General features: G+C 37.0%; 1 protein-coding gene across 1 annotated transcript in view; it reads left to right on the top strand.

Annotated features, from left to right (window-relative positions):
* The window catches only part of LOC125656903 (RING1 and YY1-binding protein A-like), a 35,833-nt gene extending 14,111 nt beyond the window's left edge, over window positions 1-21,722 (top strand). Inside the window, exons 3-4 of the mRNA XM_048887528.2 lie at window positions 18,220-18,468; window positions 20,565-21,722. Of these exons, the coding sequence (XP_048743485.1) occupies window positions 18,220-18,468; window positions 20,565-20,787 (472 nt within the window). The 3' untranslated portion in view covers window positions 20,788-21,722. The remainder of the gene's footprint in view (window positions 1-18,219; window positions 18,469-20,564) is intronic.
* Window positions 21,723-22,035: the final 313 nt, after the last annotated feature.

Raw genomic sequence — 22,035 nt, 5'->3', positions numbered from 1 at the left:
CGGGCAAGTGTATATTGAGTTTCACTTGTCCGAACTGGGTTTTCACTTGCCTTGGGCAATCGGACAACCGCTAATGTCGATCCCTGGATGCCCAGCTTTGCAAGTCGTTTGCATGTTGTACATTGTACAGACAGGTGGAAGGTGTTTTACAAACCAGTAAGTAAGTTCTGGAGATGATAAACATTATTGAAGAAGGGAAGTGGTTCTTTAAAATATCAACATGTCATACTAAGATAGAGATGTGCGTGTATGTTAGTAATTGTGAAGTGCATGCTTGGCTCAGTGGTCTAATTGATGAGCTTAGTGATCCTGAGGCGGTGGATTCAAGTTCCAGACCAGTGACTATGAACAGGTGAAGATAGCGAACAGTGAGCAATCTCATAACTCCTAGAAAGGTGAAAATAACGAACAGTGAGCAATCTCATAACTCCTAGAAAGGTGAAGGTAACAAACTGTGATCAATCTCTGAACTCCTATAAAGAATACAAAATAAAGAGTTGGGCAAACACGGACCCCTGGGCAAACACGGACCCCTGGACACACCAGAGGTGGGATCAGGTGCATAGGAAGAGTTACCATCCCCTGTCGACCGGTCACACCCGCAGTGAGTTCTTTATCTTGATCAGGTAAACGGAATATTCCGTTATCTTCTGTGCTGTACATTGTCTCAGTCTACTCGGCTCACCCACTACATAAAATATAAAAGGGTACTGTTGTCAACATATGGTTATCCTGTAATGGACTGATTTCCAGTGATTCTATGGAAGTGGCTAGGGACGAATGTACCTCTAAACAAAAGCATTTGCGATTGTGGGTTTTTTTGGGGGTGGGGGGTGTTCCAGTACAAGGGGTTTTTTTTGGGGGGGGGATATCCAGTACAAGGAAACTGTGTTATGTCTTTGCACTTTGATCTCATGGTATTGTGAAGAAGGACTTGCACTTTCTAGTGGTATTCCCTGTCGGGATGTTGATAATGATGCCCCGAATCTCATCGTAAATGCTGACACGACATTTTGTTCGATATGAGATGGATAATTATATTATAACTGGGGCAGTTATTTAGTATTAACATAATTGTTTCCTTATTGAAATACATTTTCTGATACATCAACTATTTTGGAACAGTGGTATCATTAAATGGATAGCGATTACATATATAATACGAATTAAGCTGCAAAGCTCTGTTTTAATCTTCATTATGCCTTTAATTCGAGTTCATCCCACGTAGCTTCAATTACCTTTACACCCAAAGTGTATATGTTTTAATCTCAACCCAGTAACAAAGATTCTTTGTGCCAGTTTTAAGAGCTTTAGAAGCTCAGTTCTATAGTGTCTAAATGCATGAAAATTCTCTAAGGTTACTGCAGAAATTGTAGCATTGGCAAAGAACAGAGGTGTTTGATAAGTATATATTGCCCAGAGTCTTAACGCTAGTAATGTCCACCCACCGATTTCTACCTAAATCCCCTGCCATTCATAGTATGCCTGTAGACGCATTGCAAAGTCCTTAAGAGTTGTAAAGCATGGCAGGGCTGGCCTTCACATTAACAGAGATGGGAATGGATTAAATTTTTTTCTCCAGTGCCTCTTGTGTCTATTTGGAGATGTACTTTTGAGCCAAATTGACGTCACAGCGGATAATATAGATGATGTCGGATTCTTTTTTGTGCCTTGATTACCATAGGGTTCTGGCTACAAGAGTAGATCAATTCAATCGTTTCGATGATGACAAGGGGAAAAAAATACAATGGGTTTGCAATTCGGAATTTAAAAAGAGAGATAAACTCTGACACATAAATATACACTTTTTAAAAAAAAATTCTGTAAAATCACTTTTTATTTTCTTCTTAAATTTCCCCCCTTTTTAGCTCACCTGAGCCAAAGGCTCAAGTGATTTTTTCTAATCAAAATTTGTCCGTTGTCTGTCGGCGTCGTCGTCGGCGTTGTAAACTTTTTCAAATTTTCTTCTTCTTCCCCAGAAGCACTGCGTCAATTTCAACCAAACTTGGCCAAAAGCATCCTTGGGTTGAAGGGCTTTCAAGTTTGTTTAAATGAAGGGCCATGCACCCTCCAGAGAGGAGATAATCACAAAAATGCAAAATTAGGATTAGGGTCATTTAAAAATCTTCTTAAGAACCACTGGGCCACAAGAGCTGACATTTACATGAAAGCTTCCTGACATAGTGCAGATTCAAGTTTGTTCAAGTCATGCCCCCCGGGGGTAGGATGGGGCCACACTAGGGGATCAAAACTTTACACAGAAATATATAGAGAAAATCTTTTAAAATCTTCTCAAGAACCATTTGGCCAAAGAAATTGACATTTACATGAAAGCTTTCTGACATAGTGCAGATTCAAGTTTGTAAAAATCATGGCGTCCAGGGGTAGGTTGGGGCCACAATAGGGACTAAGGTTTTACATGCAAATATATATGGAACGTCTTCAGATAAGGGCCAAAGTGACTCAGGTGAGCGATGTGGACCATGGGTCTCTTGTTTTAGTCTTAGTAAAATGTTTTGATATACACATTTACCTGGAAATAAAGAAACTTTCAAATTCTGTGGCATATGAATTCTGTTCATTAGAAATAGATAAGAAATTCCGGAAACATTATTTGCTGACGTATGCTCCAATTCCTGCTTACTCTTTTGGAAACAATATGTTCTGACACAATCAAAATGAATGTTTAGCAAATGATGTGATAAAGAAAGAATTCTGCTTTTTTTATTAGCATTTGTTGCATTAAGCTCAAATATTCGATCAAGAACACTGGAATATTCAGAAATTATTGTTTTTACCGTGGTGGCATTTTCTGAAGATAATCATGATTTGTAGTTAAAATATAATAATAGGATTTTAAGTTATAAATGTTGTGCGATTGACACATTCTTGTAGTCTGTTCTGTGCAAACTATTTGAACAATTTTGATTATACGTAAAGAGCACGACAGGATGGAGAACCCTGTAAGGGCTTGAACTGGGATCGGGGTGTCTCCACGCTGTGTGAAGCCCTATATTTATCACAGATAATCAGGAATACACGCGCACATCATAGTTAACTTGTCCATATTAGTGATGTAGCATTTGATTAGGGAGGAGTGCTACACCAGAGAAATTTTATGTGCATGGGAAGTGGAGGATATGTTCAGCTATTTTGAAATTGGAAACTTTCAAATTTATTTAGTCAAAAAATGCATTTTAAGTAGAAAGTAATCTGAAAATGATTTAAAATCCCTGCTGGACTTGAACCCGCAATCTACAGTTCTACTTGAACCCGCAATCTACAGTTCTGCAGTCGACGTGCTGACCTACTGAGCTACTTAGCTAGGCATTGATATTTGAAATGGACAGACAAATATTGCCGATATTTATATTTTCATCCATGTTTCAAAAGGAAGTCCGCCATTATAACGATGTAGTACACCTCCTTAAGTAGCTCTTGACCTTGTGCCATCCATGATATAGATCTGAATTAGTTTCAGATATTATTTACCGATGTTTTTGTTTACTTTTCATTAATCAAATTAATGAATCACTCATTTAGTCCAGCTTTTCAAATTCACTAATTGTTTTCATCAAACATTTTATAGTGCGTTTCACATTTTCTCATGATGCAAAATTTATTAGTTATTTGACATCGAAATTGATGTGTAATCTTTTTTATGATGTTTTCATTTTTCAAATTGCGAGGAATAATTTTAAAGTGCAAAATACGTTTTTACAGAACACAAACTTTATTTTCATACAATGTGCATACTTCACAGCTGTGTGCTGTTCAACATCCAACAACGTCAATGGTTTTTTGTTGTCTTATACAAATGTTTATACTGGACTTTAAATTGAAGTATGTATCCATTTGATGTATTCTCTTCATGTAAATGTAAGCATAGATGTTTTATTTATCAGGGAATTAATTGAGATACGGAAGTCATGGACGTCTGCATTGTAGTTAAAACTCCTGTATTACAGTAAAACTTCACGTCATTAGATTACCCTTACTAAGTCAGCCTATATAGCATCAATTAACACCGAACCCGAGCCTTATAGAAACTATTAGGAGGAGGGGGGGGGGAGACAATTACCCGGATGCGGTTAGGGACTGTAGCAAAATGAATGATCGGACACCAAGATTTAGGAACGATATAGCCATTAACAGGACGCATTACTCGGGGCCTCTCGGGGTAAGCAATCAATAGGACGCATTACTTGGGACCTATCGGGTAAGCAATCAGTAGGATACATTCGGGGCCTCTCGGGTAAGCAATCAGTAGGATACATTCGGGGCCTCTCGGGTAAGCAATCAGTAGGACACATTCGGGGCCTCTCGGGTAAGCAATCAAAAACTAAAGGAAATTCTCCAAAGATTTTCACTGCACACTGGTGGTGGGTGCTCCTGTTTAATGGCCTGGAAACGTTATTTTGAAATGACCATATGGTGCATCTAATTTTTTTTGGGGGGGTCACGTTTTCACAATGGGCAAGTTTCACTTTTGATTGTGAAGGACTGGTAGTACTCCGGTGTCATTAGAAATTAATCTGTTTCAGTTCTTGGCTCATAAATAAAATCATTTTAAATTTGTTGCACTGGGAAGAAGATTGACGTTCGTTGTAGCATTTCTCACAGCCTTCCCCTACCTACATAGCCTGACATTGAACTTGGCAATCATTTAATTCGAATCCAATCTGTTTTCATTCAACTTAAACAATGATTTAATCAGAGAGGGAGTGGGACTGAGTGATGACTATCACTCTGACGTTTTGTCTGACAATGAGCTACTGAAGATGTTAGAAATTATGCATCAAGTCAGAGCACGTGCGTAATATAGTGAGAGTTTTTTGGGACGGGGTGGGCCACCCTGACTCAGCATTCTGTAAATTAAAGAAACCTTTGATAGAGAATCAAAGAGAATGCTACCACGGTTGGTGATTATAGGACTCTGTGTATTGTTGTCCGGTATTCTTATCTCGGTCCTCGTGTCTGTTAACCAGGTTCCTGACACAACATGCAGCCAGAACTTTGAGAATTTTATTCGATAACGTAGAGTAGATAACGGCAGGCTTGTGTATTGTTGGCATTGTCAAGTTTTCCTGACGTTTTGTTTTATAAACTTGTTACGTCATTCTTTGGGTGGGATGCACTAAGCAAGGAGACACAATATATTACTTGCGTGGAGATCTGACATCAGATGTCGGTCAGAAAAGCGTTCCCTTTCATTTGAATGTTACATTTTACGATTTGTAAAAGTGCACCTTGCATGCAGATTGCAGAAAGTAAAACTCACAGAGAGGTTACGATGAAGAGAAATTAATAGCACCACACAGCTAGTAGTTTTGTTGAAATACAAAATGCAAGTAGTATAAGAAGAGCTAGTTGGTGGGTTTGTATTAAAATTTTAAGTTTGTATTCGCACATTGTACAATAGTTTGTAATATGCTATAAGTAGCCTTGATGGCGCAACATAAATCTTACCAGAAGCTAGCGAAATCTTCCGCTTTCTCCTGTAAGTAATAGTATCTTTGTCGCTTGTCAATATGTTGATTGAATTTTGTTAAGATTGAGAGGGAGCCTGTCGGAATTGCTAAAAGTAGGCGATATCAATCAATGGTGTCTGATCACGCCTACACATTGTTTAAAGTGCATATGTCCAATAACCACTCACATCAGTCACTTCTGCGTAGCTTGTGTGAACTCGGGGTCCCATTTTCTTAAAGAACTTGCGATGAAAAAAGAAAAAGAAAACCTCCTATGATAAGTATTTCATTCTGTTTGTAACTGTTGTTGGCATATCAACATGTGTTATGAAGTAGTCGTATATTTAGAAGATCTCACAAGATTTTAATTTTGGTTATATTTGTCAGTTCTATAATGAGCGGGATCCCCGGAGGTGGAGGTCATGCGCAGAGTTTCTCAATAGTATGCAATTTTTTTTGGTGATATTTGATATTTCAAGTACAATGCACTTGCATCATAATTTGATTCTACGAACAAACTTATTCCCAGGTCTGTTTTAGAGTTAGTCTAAAGTTTGATGGTTCCTAGCTGTAGCAAGTAAAAGCTTATGCATTGTATATATGGACATTACTAAGTTATTTGTAGCAAAGAAGGGGAGAAAAATACGAGGATCTATGGGAATTTAAACCCGTGACCCTTACATAACCACATGTACTTAGTGGAGCTGACCGGAGCAACATACGAAATATAGTAATATTACAAAAAATACTACAAAAATCAGATTTAACCTATTTCGGAAATCATACAAGAACTCAGCTCTTCATATAGAGGAGATGAAAAAATGATTTAGAAAAAAATAGTTCTTTCTAAAGACATACATATATTCTGCTGTAAATGGTCAGTCCTGTGCTTAAAACTTGATATTGGGCTTATTATTAGGTAGACAAAGAGGAATTCTGGGTAAAGTTGATGGATACATGCAAGTTCACCCAGTTACTGCAAGTAACAATATCCCTTTTACGAGTCTTTCCCAATATATTTAGTTGTTTTCAAATGAACAAGTGAAGATAAGGAACAGTGATCAATATCATCAATCTTATTAAGAATGCAAAATTATGGGGAGGGCAAACGCGAACCCCTAGACATGCCATTGGTGGGATTAGGTGCCTAGGAGGAGTAAGGACCCCCTGTTGACAGATCACACCCTCCGTGAATCCCATATCTTGATCAGGTAATTGGAGTAATTCGTAGTCAGAATCAGTAGGTAAAGAACGGCCTTGGGTATTTGCAAACTAGATCATTATAACGACTATAGAATTTGCGAAATGCTGACTTTAAACGAGACTGTTGGAACCTTTGTAACATCAACAGTAGCCTGCCTCGATTTAAAAACTGATCATACGCAGAACATGTTCCACGTATCACATATCGAATCATTTGAGAGACATAAACACCATGTACAGGTGATAATGGAATATGGAAGCTGACGTTGGAGAAGCTGAAGGGGTCTCATACAAAAGTTCTTTTGTTAGTTTGTCGTTGGTATCTATGAACCTAAAATCCACTGGATGACTCTTGCGTTTCAAATACAATACTTGTAGTATATTACAATGGATTATTTTTTTTTAAGGAAATGGTTTACACCAAAATAACCAAATCCTCCAAGATGAGTAGTAAATGCAATGAATTTTGTTGAAATGTTGAACTTGACACTCATGGCGTAAAACGTACACGAAAATGAAGCTTATAACGTCTGTTGACTTTCATAGATTGTTAAACAATGGCAACAATTATAAAGTGTGTGACAGACAGTAACGGACGGTCTATAAAGTGTCTGACAGACAGTAACGGACGGTCTATAAAGTGTGTGACAGACAGTAACGGACGGTCTATAAAGTGTGTGACAGACAGTAACGGACGGTCTATAAAGTGTCTGACAGACAGTAACGGACGGTCTATAAAGTGTCTGACAGACAGTAACGGACGGTCTATAAAGTGTCTGACAGACAGTAACCGTCTGTCTATAAAGTGTCTGACAGACAGTAACGGACGGTCTATAAAGTGTCGGACAGACAGTAACGGACGGTCTATAAAGTGTCGGACAGACAGTAACGGACGGTCTATAAAGTGTCGGACAGACAGTAACGGACGGTCTATAAAGTGTGTGACAGACAGTAACGGACGGTCTATAAAGTGTCGGACAGACAGTAACGGACGGTCTATAAAGTGTCTGACAGACAGTAACGGACGGTCTATTGCCATGGACTTAAAAAAAAATGCCTTAGAATTAAGCTACTTTAATTTAATTTTATTAAATCACCTGTAAATGCGAAAGGGTCATTATTTCCAATCTACCAGTATTGCACATATTGTTAGAGGACACGAGTATGGATTCATTTTATGCAATGGTTGATTTGTGTTGCTTTTTTTTGCTTATATTGATACGAACAGACAAAACCAATTGTAAGTAAATTTTCCTGCAATGTCAGAAATACACTTCCAGAAAAAAGGATAATATTTTTTTTAAAGAAATGTAACAAAACTCAGGTGCGAACCTCTTTGAGGTCGAAACTTTCGCATAATTTAGTTTTTCAGCCTTTTTTGTTGTTGTTGTTGTTGACATACTGTGTATTTGGATATTTGATTTTAGATTTAACTGACCGTTTGAAGCGGGGGAGGGGGTATTGATGTGTTGATATACACCTTTAGTTTGATACGAGGATATCGACCTATAATCTTGTTTTTCTCTGGTTTACATGGTTATGAATTTCTCTACAATGTCTTTAATTAACCGGATGTTTGTAAATACGACGAGCGGTCATGTCTCTAATTTTAGAGTATTTTTTTCACCACCAGCCGGTAAACAATTAAGGTATGGCATGTTTTACGCAACACGCGTAGTAGATCAGGAAAGGGGGTGAAAATGGGGATTGAAATAGGAAATGCGTGCATTGAGAGTGGTCAACATATGGTATGTATACAGACGTGACTGCATCGGATTCAATGAATGACGGGATTGAATCATTGTCAGTGCACGGCTTTCTCATTGATTTTCGTGTGAGTAATTCCTACACTTTCCGATCAGCCCTGACGATGAGTAGAAATAACGGCACATTCACAATTTCTATGCATCGATAACTTCCCGATCTGGGATGCATGGTAAAGCAGTGGTTTTTTGGTAAATTAAAGTCTCAATCTTATTATTTTTATATGACTAATGACTAGCATTGGATCATAAGAAAATACCACAGCAAATTAATGATTAGAGTGATTACCTCCTCACATTTGTTTAATCTTTGAATCATCCATTTCCTGTATTGCGTTGGAAGGCCAATTTCGTTTTGATTCTGCAGCTGTAGATTTCCGAGTTAATCCAAAGCTTGTTTTTATTAGTTACTTATAGTTGCAAGTCTTTATTTATGGAAAACAAAAAGACAGCCTACTATTAAATATAAAATGTGTGACCTTTTGTCGCGTTTCTCAGTTTCAACAAAGATGCATATGGGAGTTGAATAGCCGCAGGGTGTATTTGTGAAACACGGTTGTCTGTGGAGATAGCCAGTGGTACCTTGTTTTTCCTTTTAGAAAAGACTTGCACATAGTTTATTTTAAAATCCCTTGACTTTTTTTATTCAAAAGATAGAAGTAGTGTTCAAAGTTTTCATACATGTAAGTGTTTAAGGTAAAGAACACAAGGGCGCCAATTATGACACCATTGGGAAAAAAACAAACATGCTTCTTAAATTTCAAAGTCCACTAACTCAGAATTTAATGGAAAGACTGGACTTTTAGAAAAGCCAAAGCCCTCTAACTCAGTTGACTTTTCTTGTCAGTCATTTTACGAACAAAGTTATGCTATTTGTGAAGACAAACTTCAGAAATCCTGCAGGGTAGTATACTGTACAGTGTGACATTACAGACTGAGAACTACTTCTAACCGGCCGCAATAGCTCAGTGGTAGAGCGTTCGCTTCGTAACTGGGAGTTCATAGGTTCGAGCCCTGCTCGTGCCTTGATCGCGTCAAATCTGAGACGTTAACATAGGTAGTGATTGCTCCTTCGCTAAATACTCGGCATTTAGAAGTGAGAATCGCGGTCTTTCGAATACGATCTTAAAAACAGAGGTCCCGTGTCGCGGCAGGCGTTGGCACGTTAAAGCGTTTATGTGGTACTTCACCTACAGCTGGTTACATCTCAATGAGTGAAAAATTCTCAATAGGACGTAAAAACAAACAATCAATCAATCAATCGATCAGAACAACTTCTGGATTTTGCGAACATATCTCGTCAACTGTGCGTAACTAGTTTTGTTTATAAAATTGCATGTATACCGTGTGTTTTATGATTCCTTTTATGTACCCTCATGGGGGAAAAAAATGATTGTACAGCTGTGGTTTGTATATTTGTTTTTCATTACGAGGTATGAAAATCTTTAATCTATTAGGTTAGGTAAAATCTTGGAAGTAGTTAGGCGAGGAGATTAGGTCAAGAAGTTATGTATCCTTCAGCATGTCAAATGTCGTATTTACAATAAGCGCAAGCAGGTACAACAAGCGCATTGTACATGTTAACACATCAAGTTAGACTGACATAGCTCTACTCTGAATGTTGTTAGTGATGTAGCTGTTGTTAAGCAGTCCCTGTCTTTGATTGATTGATTGATTGTATCTTGTTTAACGTACCTCTCGAGAATTTTTCACTCATTTGGAGACGTCATCAATACCGGCGAATGACCATAAATTTAGGCCCATGCTCGGCGCTTACGGCCATTGAGCAGCGAGAGTTCTTCAGCGTGTCACACCTACTGTGACACGGGACATCCATTTTTAAGGTCATCTCCGAAGACCCGTGACATTTACACCTGATTACGAGCGTTTGGCGATGGAACTGTCGCTACCTGTTTTAACGACTTGGGTCTGTCGCGGCCAGGATTCGAACCCCGAGCTTCCGCATGTGAGGCGAACGCTTTAGACCACCGCGGCGGTTCCCTGTCTGGGATGTTTCTGGAAAGTAGCATATCAAGGTCACGCATGCATCTGTTTACAAAACGTGCTGCTTCGCTGTTGCAGTGATACGTTATGCTGGTTGTAATTAAGACCAACTGATGCCACTTTTTCAAACCGTTGCAAATACACGTTTGTATTCGAAGAAAATAATGTTTCTTTTTATCCGACATTAATTATGAGCAGGAAATTGTTATACGGAGACCGACAAATTTCTTCTATGTAACATTTATTGTTCTGAATTATCCGTAGTTATACCAACCTAGGCTTATCGAGTTGACATTGATCTCCGTGTGTTATATGTAATTGCTTGTTAACTTCATCAATGTGCATTGTTTCCAAGTCAATGCAGACATTTGCTGCAAAGAGCACACCAGCTGCCTAAATCTTATCAAATGGCTTCAGAAGAAGAGGAGAGGAGGGGGGGGGGGGGGTATACCCGAATGTAACACATTATAAAAAGTTAACCAATACGACAAGTTCACTTTTAGAGTATCCCAATGAAGCATTCACTAAAGTATCCCATGAGCGTCCGAGTGTTCCAATGGTTTCCGTTATGAACATGTCTAGACGATACAGTTGATGTTGCTGTGGGCAATGCATCTCACAGGGGGTCCGATTACAGACGACCAGCATCTTTCTGCTTCACCAGAGGCTAATTTGTTAATAGCCAGTTGATAGAAGCTGTGGCTATTGTAGAGTTTCTGCATGCATGATCATCTATAAAAAACCGCTACTCAGAGGAAGTGTCACGTCGTTAAAGCTGTGCTTTGTCACGGAACATTTGCCGGCGGTTTTGTTTGGTGGGAATCGTCGGGGGAGGTTTGGGGCAGATTGCTGGGAATGACTGCATTGTTATTTAGGATTGTACAAGACCAAAGTACGTTCAATTAGTTGCATGTTTTGTTTACAGATCTTTTTCTACTGAGAGGAAGCAGAACGCATTAAATGACGTTTATTAGAGATGTCGGTGGTATATGTTATTACAAAATCTGATAATGTCTTTAGATATCTTGAATAAGCGTGAGGAAGAGAAACCGGAGGTGATAAAGCTTGTAATACAGAAGACGTAACACCTTTCTGGCTCTATATTTCACTTCTTTCTTTCTTTCTTTTTTTTTTTTTTAAAAAAAGTGCATAGAAATGGAAACTGCGCACCTTTTACATTAAAGTACCCGAGAAGTAGAAAATTGAAAACTACTATATAAATATAACTTTGTAATCTATTATGACGTCATAAACATGTGACATTTTTCTGCTATTTCGTGAAATATGCATAAGATATTTTTAAAATAGATATTGTCGAGGAATTTTGAAGGGAGAGAGAGAAAGAGAGTACATGCATCACTCACAACCCAAGTAATATATATGATTAATCATTTCAATATACATTGTGAACCGCCGCGGTGGCCTAGAGGTTAGAGCGTTCGCCCGAAGTCTATCCATGCGTCCGGCTGGCTGTCCGTCCGAAGTCATGTTTTCCGGACTTTTTTCCGTAACGGATGCATGTAAATCTTTTGAAATTTGGTCACAATTTCCCCCTGAAGAAGCGGAAGCGTGAATTTGCATTTCAGCTGGATTGGTGCACAATGACATACTTTAGGGCTAAAAGTAGGTCAAACAGTTTTCCGGACTTGTTTTGTTACGAATACAGATATTGCATGAAATTTAGTCACTAGCTGCCTCTCATAGGAGTACAAAACATTTTAAATTCCAGCTGGTTTGATACACGCGCGTCACCTACTTTAGGGCTAAAAGTAGGCCAAACAGTTTTCCGTACTTGTTTTTGTTACGGATACAATATATTGCCCTGAAATTTAGTCACAAGCTCATACAAGTTCAGTTTGCATTTCAGCTGGAATGGTGCACCGTGATCGTAGCTCAAACCGTGATCATCCGTGATCGTGAAAGACATCAGTATCGCAATGGTATCCAATTGCAACATAGCGCATCGGTTCTCGATTAACGTATACGAACGTATTTGCACGTGCACGATCGTTCCAAATCGGGAACTGGATCGTGATAATCGTATTAGATCGAGGTCCAATCGTGAACTTGATCGGGACAATCTTATCAGAACGTATGTGATCGAGATCGTGTCATCTGAAATTTATCTCTTATGACTAAATCAGCATATTCAACTCACATCACCTCGTATCAAAACCTGAAATTCCAGAAATCTTTCGCGATCAGCTACGAATGGCCAAATATTTCGTTCGTAACGGATCGCACGAGTATAACACGCCTGGCTTGGGTTTCTCGAGAAAAAAAAAATCTTATAACTTAAAGTTTGAGTTTTCCCCTATTTGAGCATTCAGAATTTGAGTAATATCTCGGACATAGTCCAAGTTTCGACTCAATTTCTTTTCTAGAAACCCAGGCCTGGTATATCATGATACTGTATATGAAATTTCACAATGATAGCGTGGGCAACTTCTCCCAAGTGAAAAACTGGTCATTTTTATTGGATTTTTTTAAATATAGATTTGCTAAATTTTTACATGTTACCGACGTTAGAAATCTGCTAAAGAGATTATGTTTGCTTTGAAGACAGTTTGATTTGTGATTCAGACATATCTCACTTATACTTTTGTCAGTTTGGGTATAGCCTCGTTTTGGGGGCTGATAAGTGTATAAAATGTACCTTCATCTTTTGCTTCCACACTTCGTGGTAGATCTACATGTAAATCGAAAGTTTTCTTGGAAACTACTTATCTCTTTATGACATTTTCAACAGTGAAATACAGAAACTTTTCCATGGAATAAAATTTGATATTATCACAGTTCTTATTTTCACCGTACAAAAATGTTATTTTCAAAATACTTACCACAATATTCATCCACGATACATACATATTTTTTTTTGTGTAAGATCACTTTCGTTCTACGTTATATAGAATTAATTTTTCATATTTTTTTTATTTGAATACCCAGAATAAAATTGAATTAAAGTTGTCTTATATCGTGCAATTGTATTGATTTTTACATATTTTGCTTATTTTTTAAGGTACTATATTTTCTGCGCAATATTGTTTTGAACGTTAATAGGTACTAATATCAAATAAATCCTGTCTCACTCGTGAAGTAAATTATATATCCAACAACAAAACATTGAATATCTTCTCTCTCTCTCTCTCCCTCTCTCTCTCTCTCTCTCTCTCTCTCTCTCTCTCTCTCTCTACCTAGAGAAGTTAATTTATTGTTGGATTGTTTTTGTATATATGTTGAAAAATGACTACAATTAAAGAAGGTCAAAGAAAATCGATGTCCGCTTCCTTGTGTTAAAAAATACATAGTCAATCCCTGGTTCCTCCTTTACTTTATCTTTTGAAGTTAGGCAATTTAACTGATATATTGTCAAGTTTGGGGATGACCAGTGGGCCTAATTCACTATGTAGTATTGTGTACCTAGGTGAAGATAGCGAACAGTGATCAATCTCAGAACCTTTGTAAAGGAACAGCGATCAATCTCAGAACTCCTATAAGGAATACAAAATACAGAGTTGGGCAAACACAGATATGAATGCCCCCTGTTGCTGTGTGCCCGCCGTAAGCTAAGTTACAGTAGAAAAAAATCTATTGGTCAAATGTCTGTCTTGTAAACTATGAGATCGATTCTATATTTTGTAGGTTGTCGGAAGTATTTTGTTAGTGTCGTGTTTAGATTAGAACGAAAAGTAGTTATGAAGCTTAAGGGAGTGAATCGTATTCAAAGGACGTATGACATAATCACAAAAAAAAAAAACACTTCATAACAAATCAAAATTTGTATGGGATAAAATTTTTGCCTAGTTTCCCCCAGCTACTTCCATCTGCGAATGGTTGTTGTTGTACGTAATGTCGAAGAATATATATGGATCACATTTTCATATCTTGTGTCAGATTTTGCACTGCAGCGAGTTCGTTTCCCTTAATTTTTTTCAAATGTTGTAACAGTAGGTTTGTGTTTTTATCCGCTACTTTGCATACGTCTCAGCAAAGATTCCTGTTTTCAGTGAGAATAGAGATTTTGTTAAAAGTTCTACCTGTCCTGAAGTTACTATTTTGAAACAAGAATCAACTTTGATCTTGGGTTTCCAAATGTTACCTTAACGCCCGTGGGGCTAATTTATGGGCTCTGTATTATTAATTTCCAGTGCACTGATGCTATTCGCTGATTTTTTTTTATCATTTCTATCTATCGCTGATGTGTGATGATCTATGTTGGTTCTGAAGGCTCTCATGAAGAAAAAAAAATAATCAGGTGACCTTGTATCCTTCAGATAAGAAATTAAACAATGGTTCATTGAATCAGTTTTCATTTCACGGTGTTGGTTTTTTTTAAACCTGCGTTTGAAGGTCTCTATGAATCACAAGTGTGCGAAAGTAAAGGGGGTAGGTTTCACCCAATTTTACTTAAGTTTTGCTTAATAGTTTCTTGCACAAATTGAAGACTTTGATATGTGCACTGCCCCTCTAGTACATGTGTATTTGACAGATTTGAGCGATCTCTTTCATACGCTGAACTTGCCTGTTGAGTGAATGTTGTAGAGACCGATGGTACCTTGGTTTGTCCATTCCGTTCCTCTGATATGTTTCAATCAGGCGAGAACATGATCGTATATTTTATATACCTTGAACGACAGGCTCGCAATTAGAAAAGATTCTGTTCATTCATATTGATTAATCATAGCAAATGTACATGCATATTTGTATACCATATAGCAGTACATGTATATGAGTATTTCACGGCAATTAAAGATTGTTTACTTACAGGAGTTTATTATTGGAATTTGTTGTTTCCGTTTCTTCAAGAGAACCACTAATGTCACCTCATTAGCTTAATCTGTTTTTAGTTATAACTTCCGGTTTTTAATTAAGTTCATTTACTGATGTCTCTGTCTAAATGAAGGGATATTTTTACTAAATGTACATGTATAACATTAATTGATACGACCCACTCTTGTCACAAGTTCACAAACAAATATTGTTGTTAGGTATAGACCTACATACATGTTTTGTTTTCCTTACCATTTATTTGTGTAGAATTCAAAAATGTTATGTACACGTTAAAAAAAAACCGCATTGAATTTTTTAACGTGTACATCTTCCGAGAAATCCGATCCTAAAGTCAGAATGCATTGTGTGTGTACAAGACATTGATGAGTTATTACATAGATTAATGAAAGACATACTGCAGTTAGATTTAGAGTAATTCCATAAAGCATTTCCACGTTACCACGTGATTTCGTGTTGTTAAAGTTCCGGCGAACACCAGTGTAAGTCTGGATAGTGAAAATGTTGACTAAAGCTGACTTCTTGACACAAAAATTATAATTAAAAATAAAACGTCTAAAATTCTACATTTTGTTAAAAAAAAATTCTCTTATTTCTATTCTAGTAATACATTAAATGAAGTAAATATGTTTCTCAATCAACTTTAGTCCAAAAAAAGGAAAGAAAAACCATACGCCTCGTTTTGCTGGAAGGTAAGCAGTATTGTGTAAAGTGGTGTAAACTCAATTCAAAGATACTGCATTAATATAATTATTCTGACAGGTGTAAAACATGCAGCACCGCTGTAAATTAATCGTGTCTCAGAAAAAGGATTTGGGATTTTTCAAAGCCTATTACAAACAATGGCCACACATAACTACCAGGTGGCAGTGAGCTATATCGTAAAGGAGTCTTGTATTAACATAACGACATTAGAAATTGAAGTCGACGGGTCTTTTAGATATGCTCTCAATACGGAGGTCCAGTGGCTGGGTAGGCGAACCCTCACTGCCGCGGCCTTGATTTCCATACATAGATAAAAAAAAAAAAAAAAAAAAAAGTGCCTCATTTACAGTTGGGAGGGGCATATATACGAGTCACAATGTCTTCATACAACTTTTAAAAACGTTAAAAATTACTTATTATTTTAACTGCTGAAGTATCCCAGCATTGAGATAGTGGTCATCCAATACATGCACTTATTTATACATGTACTCGTTAGTGCTGCAGTATCCCAGCATTGAGATAGTGGTCACCCAATACATAAACTTATTTGCTGATGGCTTTCTGTACCAGTATGTCCAGGGGGTGTACATATAGTTACCGCTTCATTTCTAAATACCCACAGAATGTCCACAAACAACAGAACTCAGAGATACTCATGCTTTGCTTATGTTGCAGATGGTTACATGCTCTTTGAGTGACAATCACCTCGATTGAAACAGCGTGAATTTTCACTGTGAATTAACAAGTAATGTGTATGTGTGTTATATCTTTAACCCGGTGACATACATTGCTCCGGCATACATTAATTCCGTGCGTCTTTTTTGACATACAATCGTTTGCATCGCCTTCCTTAATTAGAATGTTACACAAGGCATAATTGTGCCCAAACTATCATAGCTGCACACACGCCCTTTTCTTCGCTTGACAATTATAATATTCTGACACCTCGCTTTAACTTTTGAATATGTTTTCCTCCACAGTGTGCACCGACTTATTGATAGGGAAAGGGAAACAATTCTCACATCTGCAGCATAACCAAATGCATTTCTTTTTCCCTACATTGCGTAACAGTTGGTCGTAACTCATTTATGTTGCCTGCAGTTTTGTATATAGTTTTGCCGGATGCCCTGTCTTCGTATCCGGGAGGTCAGGGGTTGATTCTCGGACTTTTGACAGAGACGGTGGCTGCTCCTACGTTAAACACCCAGCATGCCGTTGAAGGTCTTTTGAATATGACCTTAAAAACGAGTCCAGTGTGGTGCTAGACGTTGATACAGTAAAGGACCCTCGCTGTGTGGACCGTATTTAGTGACACATGGCGTCTTTATACGTGAATGAAAAACTATGAAATGGGAGTATAAAAAGAAACAGATTTCTCATCATTATCTTGAACTATAGGACGTATATTCTAAAATATTTTGCTTATTTGTACATATGTGACATTATATACATAGAAATAACTGACATGTTAAGACTTACTACAGATTTTATTTGACTTTGATCAACAGCATTAAAACAGAATCCGCATTTTCGCAATTATTCTAGAATAATTCACATTATACAGGATTTGAACAAGCTGAATGTGGACTCACGATTTGAGTACATCTGATATGTATAGCAGTTCAATAAACTATATTCATGGTGTTCAGTCTATTGATATCTGTAGATCGAGGCGATTAAATAATATACCGCAGATTTGTTTACAGTCTAACAATACATGCATTGCAAATACGATGTTCAAAAATTGACAATACAATGTGTCGATCGGCACGTAGGTAAGGCAACCACCGAGAGAGGCGTTGATAGGACACAGGTAGCTAATTTTAGTCAGATAGCATGGCTCAAGTTTTCTTTACGATTTACACTTTCCAAAATTGTCCGAGACTGACCTTCCAAAAAATTACCATCGGGATTAATGCTACAATTCGCAATTTATTTTGACGTTATCTAGTAAATCCTGACCTTCCGGATCCGGAACGTGAAATTCCGGATTATGGTGCAAAACAACGTATGAAACTTGGGCTCCCACCAAAAATCGTCCGGAAGGTGAAGCGTCCAGATTAATGGTGTCCGGATTACCAAGGCCACTGTGTATTGTGATACTGTTCTAGATATGAATGTGTAAATGTTGAAATAAAATATCGGGAGTGGTTCAGGGAAAGTTTTGTGATATATGATCTCTGTTGTTATTAACGTAATTAATAAGGAAATGTAATTAACAGTGAACAGATTCATTTTTAGGGAAGACATATTACATTAAAGTTATTATGGTCCCTTTTTTGCAGAAAACCAAGGCTGAATGCTCAGATTGCAGCACAGCAGGTTGCGCAACAGTATGTGCCCCCGCCTCAGAAAAAGGAAAGGCCGTTCAAATCAGAAGACTATATGAACGAGTCGTCCAATGACAGCTGTGATGTGAGAACAATTAGCAATACAAACTCTCTTAGTCTAGAACCCCACACCAATCTTACTGGGAACACCTTCATCGTCAAAAAGGAGAAAAATCACTCGCATTCCACGAAAAAATCGTCAAGGTAACTCATCCCACACATTGTGTGTCATTGTAAATAAAACCAATATTATATATATATATATATATATATATATATATATATATATATATATATTCAAGAGTTCATTGTAAGCTTTATTGCAAGTTTTATACTTTATTAAATATTTCATGATTGATTGATTGATTAAATATTGTTTAACGTCCCTCTCGACAATCTTTCACTCATATGGAGGCGTCACTACTACACCTTACAGTGTGTATCTTGTATGATCGTCTTAAATTTGCATCAAATGACTGTATACCATATCCATTCTCAATATGACCGTGTAGTGTGTGACAACATGGTGAGACTTCCGGCGTCATTAAAGGCAAGACAGCTGATCACACGCTGCAAAAAGATTTGGTTCATCAAGTGTTGAGTTCAAACCCGGGTAGGCACGGAAGTGTTATTGTGTATACTTGCTCCAATTGTATAGAGTAAGCAGTGTTCTATTTGTATAGAGTAAGCAGTGTTCTATTTGTATAGAGTAAGCAGTGTTCTATCTGTATAGAGTAAGCAGTGTTCTATCTGTATAGAGTAAGCAGTGTTCTATCTGTATAGAATAAGCAGTGTTCTATCTGTATAGAGTAAGCAGTGTTCTATTTGTATAGAGTAAGCAGTGTTCTATTTGTATAGGGTTAACAGTGTTCTATTTATATAGAGTTAACAGTGTTATATTTATATAGGGTTAGCAGTGTTCTATTTATATAGGGTTAACAGTGTTCTATTTATATAGGGTTAACAGTGTTCTATTTGTATAGGGTTAGCAGTGTTCTGTTTATATAGAGTAAGCAGTGTTATATTTATATAGGGTTAACAGTGTTCTATTTATATAGGGTTAACAGTGTTCTATTTGTATAGGGTTAGCAGTGTTCTATTTGTATAGAGTAAGCAGTGTTCTATTTGTATAGGGTTAACAGTGTTATATATGTATAGAGTAAGCAGTGTTCTATTTGTATAGGGTTAACAGTGTTATATTTATATAGGGTTAACAGTGTTATATTTATACAGGGTTAGCAGTGTTATATTTATATAGAGTAAGCAGTGTTCTATTTATATAGAGTTAACAGTGTTCTATTTATATAGGGTAAGCAGTGTTCTATTTGTATAGGGTTAGCAGTGTTCTATTTGTATAGAGTAAGCAGTGTTTTATTTGTATAGAGTAAGCAGTGTTCTATTTGTATAGAGTAAGCAGTGTTCTATTTGTATAGAGTAAGCAATGTTCTGTTTGTATAGAGTAAGCAGTGTTCTATTTATATAGGGTTAACAGTGTTCTATTTATATAGGGTTAGCAGTGTTCTGTTTATATAGGGTTAGCAGTGTTCTGTTTATACAGGGTTAGTAGGACTTTAATTGTATTGGGTTAACAACATTTCTGTCTGTGTGTAACTTACACTCCCTATCCATGCCATGTTACTCGATGATTGGCAGCACAAGTGTTTGTGTAAAAATAGATGTACTTTCATTGACGGTATTTATCTCTAAGCATCAAACAAAAGGTCGGCAGATAGAGACTTTCACTTCAGAATGACTCTGCGCTTTCGTGAACTATTTTTTCCCTTCACAAATTGCTTGTAATAGGTCTCACATTTTTCCAAAATGTATTGAGCGTTGCTTTTATGAATATGTATCCAATACGGACGTTTCATCTCAAATAAATAGCATTTACCACATTGTTATTTAGTGGTTAGATTGTATTACAGATTGCTTCCAACAGACTGTTCCGTCTATCTATGTCAAGGTGATATTTAGAATCAAAGTCAACTATTCTGTAAACTAGAGCGAGTCTTGGACGCGTGCGCTACGAGTACAGTAGTATTTGATACAGTGAGAGGTTGACGTTAGTACCTCCCGGTATAAATGCCTCGCCTATTACATGTAGATACGACCATCATTCACATGCTATTCATCAGATATGGCACATGGAATTTTGTCTGATGTACCATTAGTCTTCATAAATTTAAAAGTCACCAAGGTGTACATTTGCATATATCTACAGCAACCACTTGTCAAGACGAAAGACTTCCTGAAACCTGAAAATAGCCCACTGTGCTTCTAATTTTACACCTGTTTTCTAGGTCGACTCCCAGAATTGACAGGAGCAGTGCCGAGACAATGTCTGTGACAGTTGGAAATGTTACTGTGGTGATTACGGACTACAAGGCAAAACTGGAGAAGAAAACGTCATCAACGTCGGCTGATATGCATCAGAATGTGACGTCAGACAGTAGTGACTGTTCTGTGCTTAGTGGCATCAACCGACACGCGGAGGAATTTGTTGGAAATGGAAGCAACCACTAATGCAGAGTTTCACACGTTTCCTTAGCAACTGACGATTTATTTAAATATACCAAAAAAGACAACATGTGCGCACATATCATGGAAAGGCACCAAGATGCTCAGGTGCTTCATAAATCTTTTTTCACCCCGTCATCAATGTCATCTTATACTAGTATGCTCCATTGGAGAGACCGTGGTTTCTTTCTGTTGCTTGCCAGTACTGACGTTGTCTTGTCAAGAATGATCATCTTCCTAGCAGATTTATGAATGGATGACAAAATTCATCAGTACTGAAATATTCTTTTATCAATTTGAGTCTATGATAATGTTGTGGTGAACACTTTTTATAACGATTTATTCATATGTCTTGCATATGCTTGTGTTGAAACAAGTGTATTTTAAAGGATGGGTATTTATTTATATGCTATTTGTGCGAAGCACTAATTAATGTTAATCATTGATTCATTTTATGAGTGCCCCTTCTTCCTTCAGTGCTTTAAGAAAATCGTTAAAAGATGCCATACAATCGAATGTTTGAGTAATTTTTATTTCGAAAAAAAAAATAATTTGGTGTTAGGCCATTGAATTAATCAGGAGTGTGGTCTTTGTCGTCATCAGACATTTAATAGTACATTATGCTTCAGGTTGTAATTTTTTTTTACTGAGCAATGTACCCATAAATGCTGTGGATATTGACTATACTAGTATATATAAAAGATGAAAATGTTTGTCTAATTTTTAGAGTTGGTTCATTATAATTTATGCATTTTAAAATATTTTATTGAAGCCATGCTTTTGATTGTTTATTCACTGATTGATGCACATTTACCTTTTTACTAGCCTTGTTGAATGAAAGACGGTGACAAAAGATTTAAAAGTGTGCAAGTATCGATTATCTGCAAATTCTGAGATACTCAATTTGTTCATGATGGATATATAAATAATGATATAATGTGTGCTGCGTTTGACTTAGATATGATTGTATCGCAAATTGACCTGCTTTCAATAAAGTAGGTTTTCCCCAAGTCTATCAGAAAAAGCAGAGAACCTTACGATTATGTAAATTATCTGACAAACGTTCTTCATCTCGTCAAGATTGACATGGACTTTCTAGGCGTATACGAATTGGTTAGTAATTAAATTTCTGTTTTATTTTATTTTTTTTTATTATTATTTATTTGATACCCAAGGCTGTATTTGAAATATTGGAATATTTGGGTTATTTCATTAATTTTAGATAATTTAAAGAAATTCGGAGTTTATCGCGAG

This window comes from Ostrea edulis, chromosome 7 (genome assembly GCF_947568905.1).
Source record: "Ostrea edulis chromosome 7, xbOstEdul1.1, whole genome shotgun sequence".
In the NCBI taxonomy this organism is placed as follows: Eukaryota; Metazoa; Mollusca; class Bivalvia; order Ostreida; family Ostreidae; genus Ostrea; species Ostrea edulis.
The sequence above is the reverse complement of the archived record's forward strand: the minus strand, read 5'-3'. Positions and strand labels throughout refer to the sequence as shown.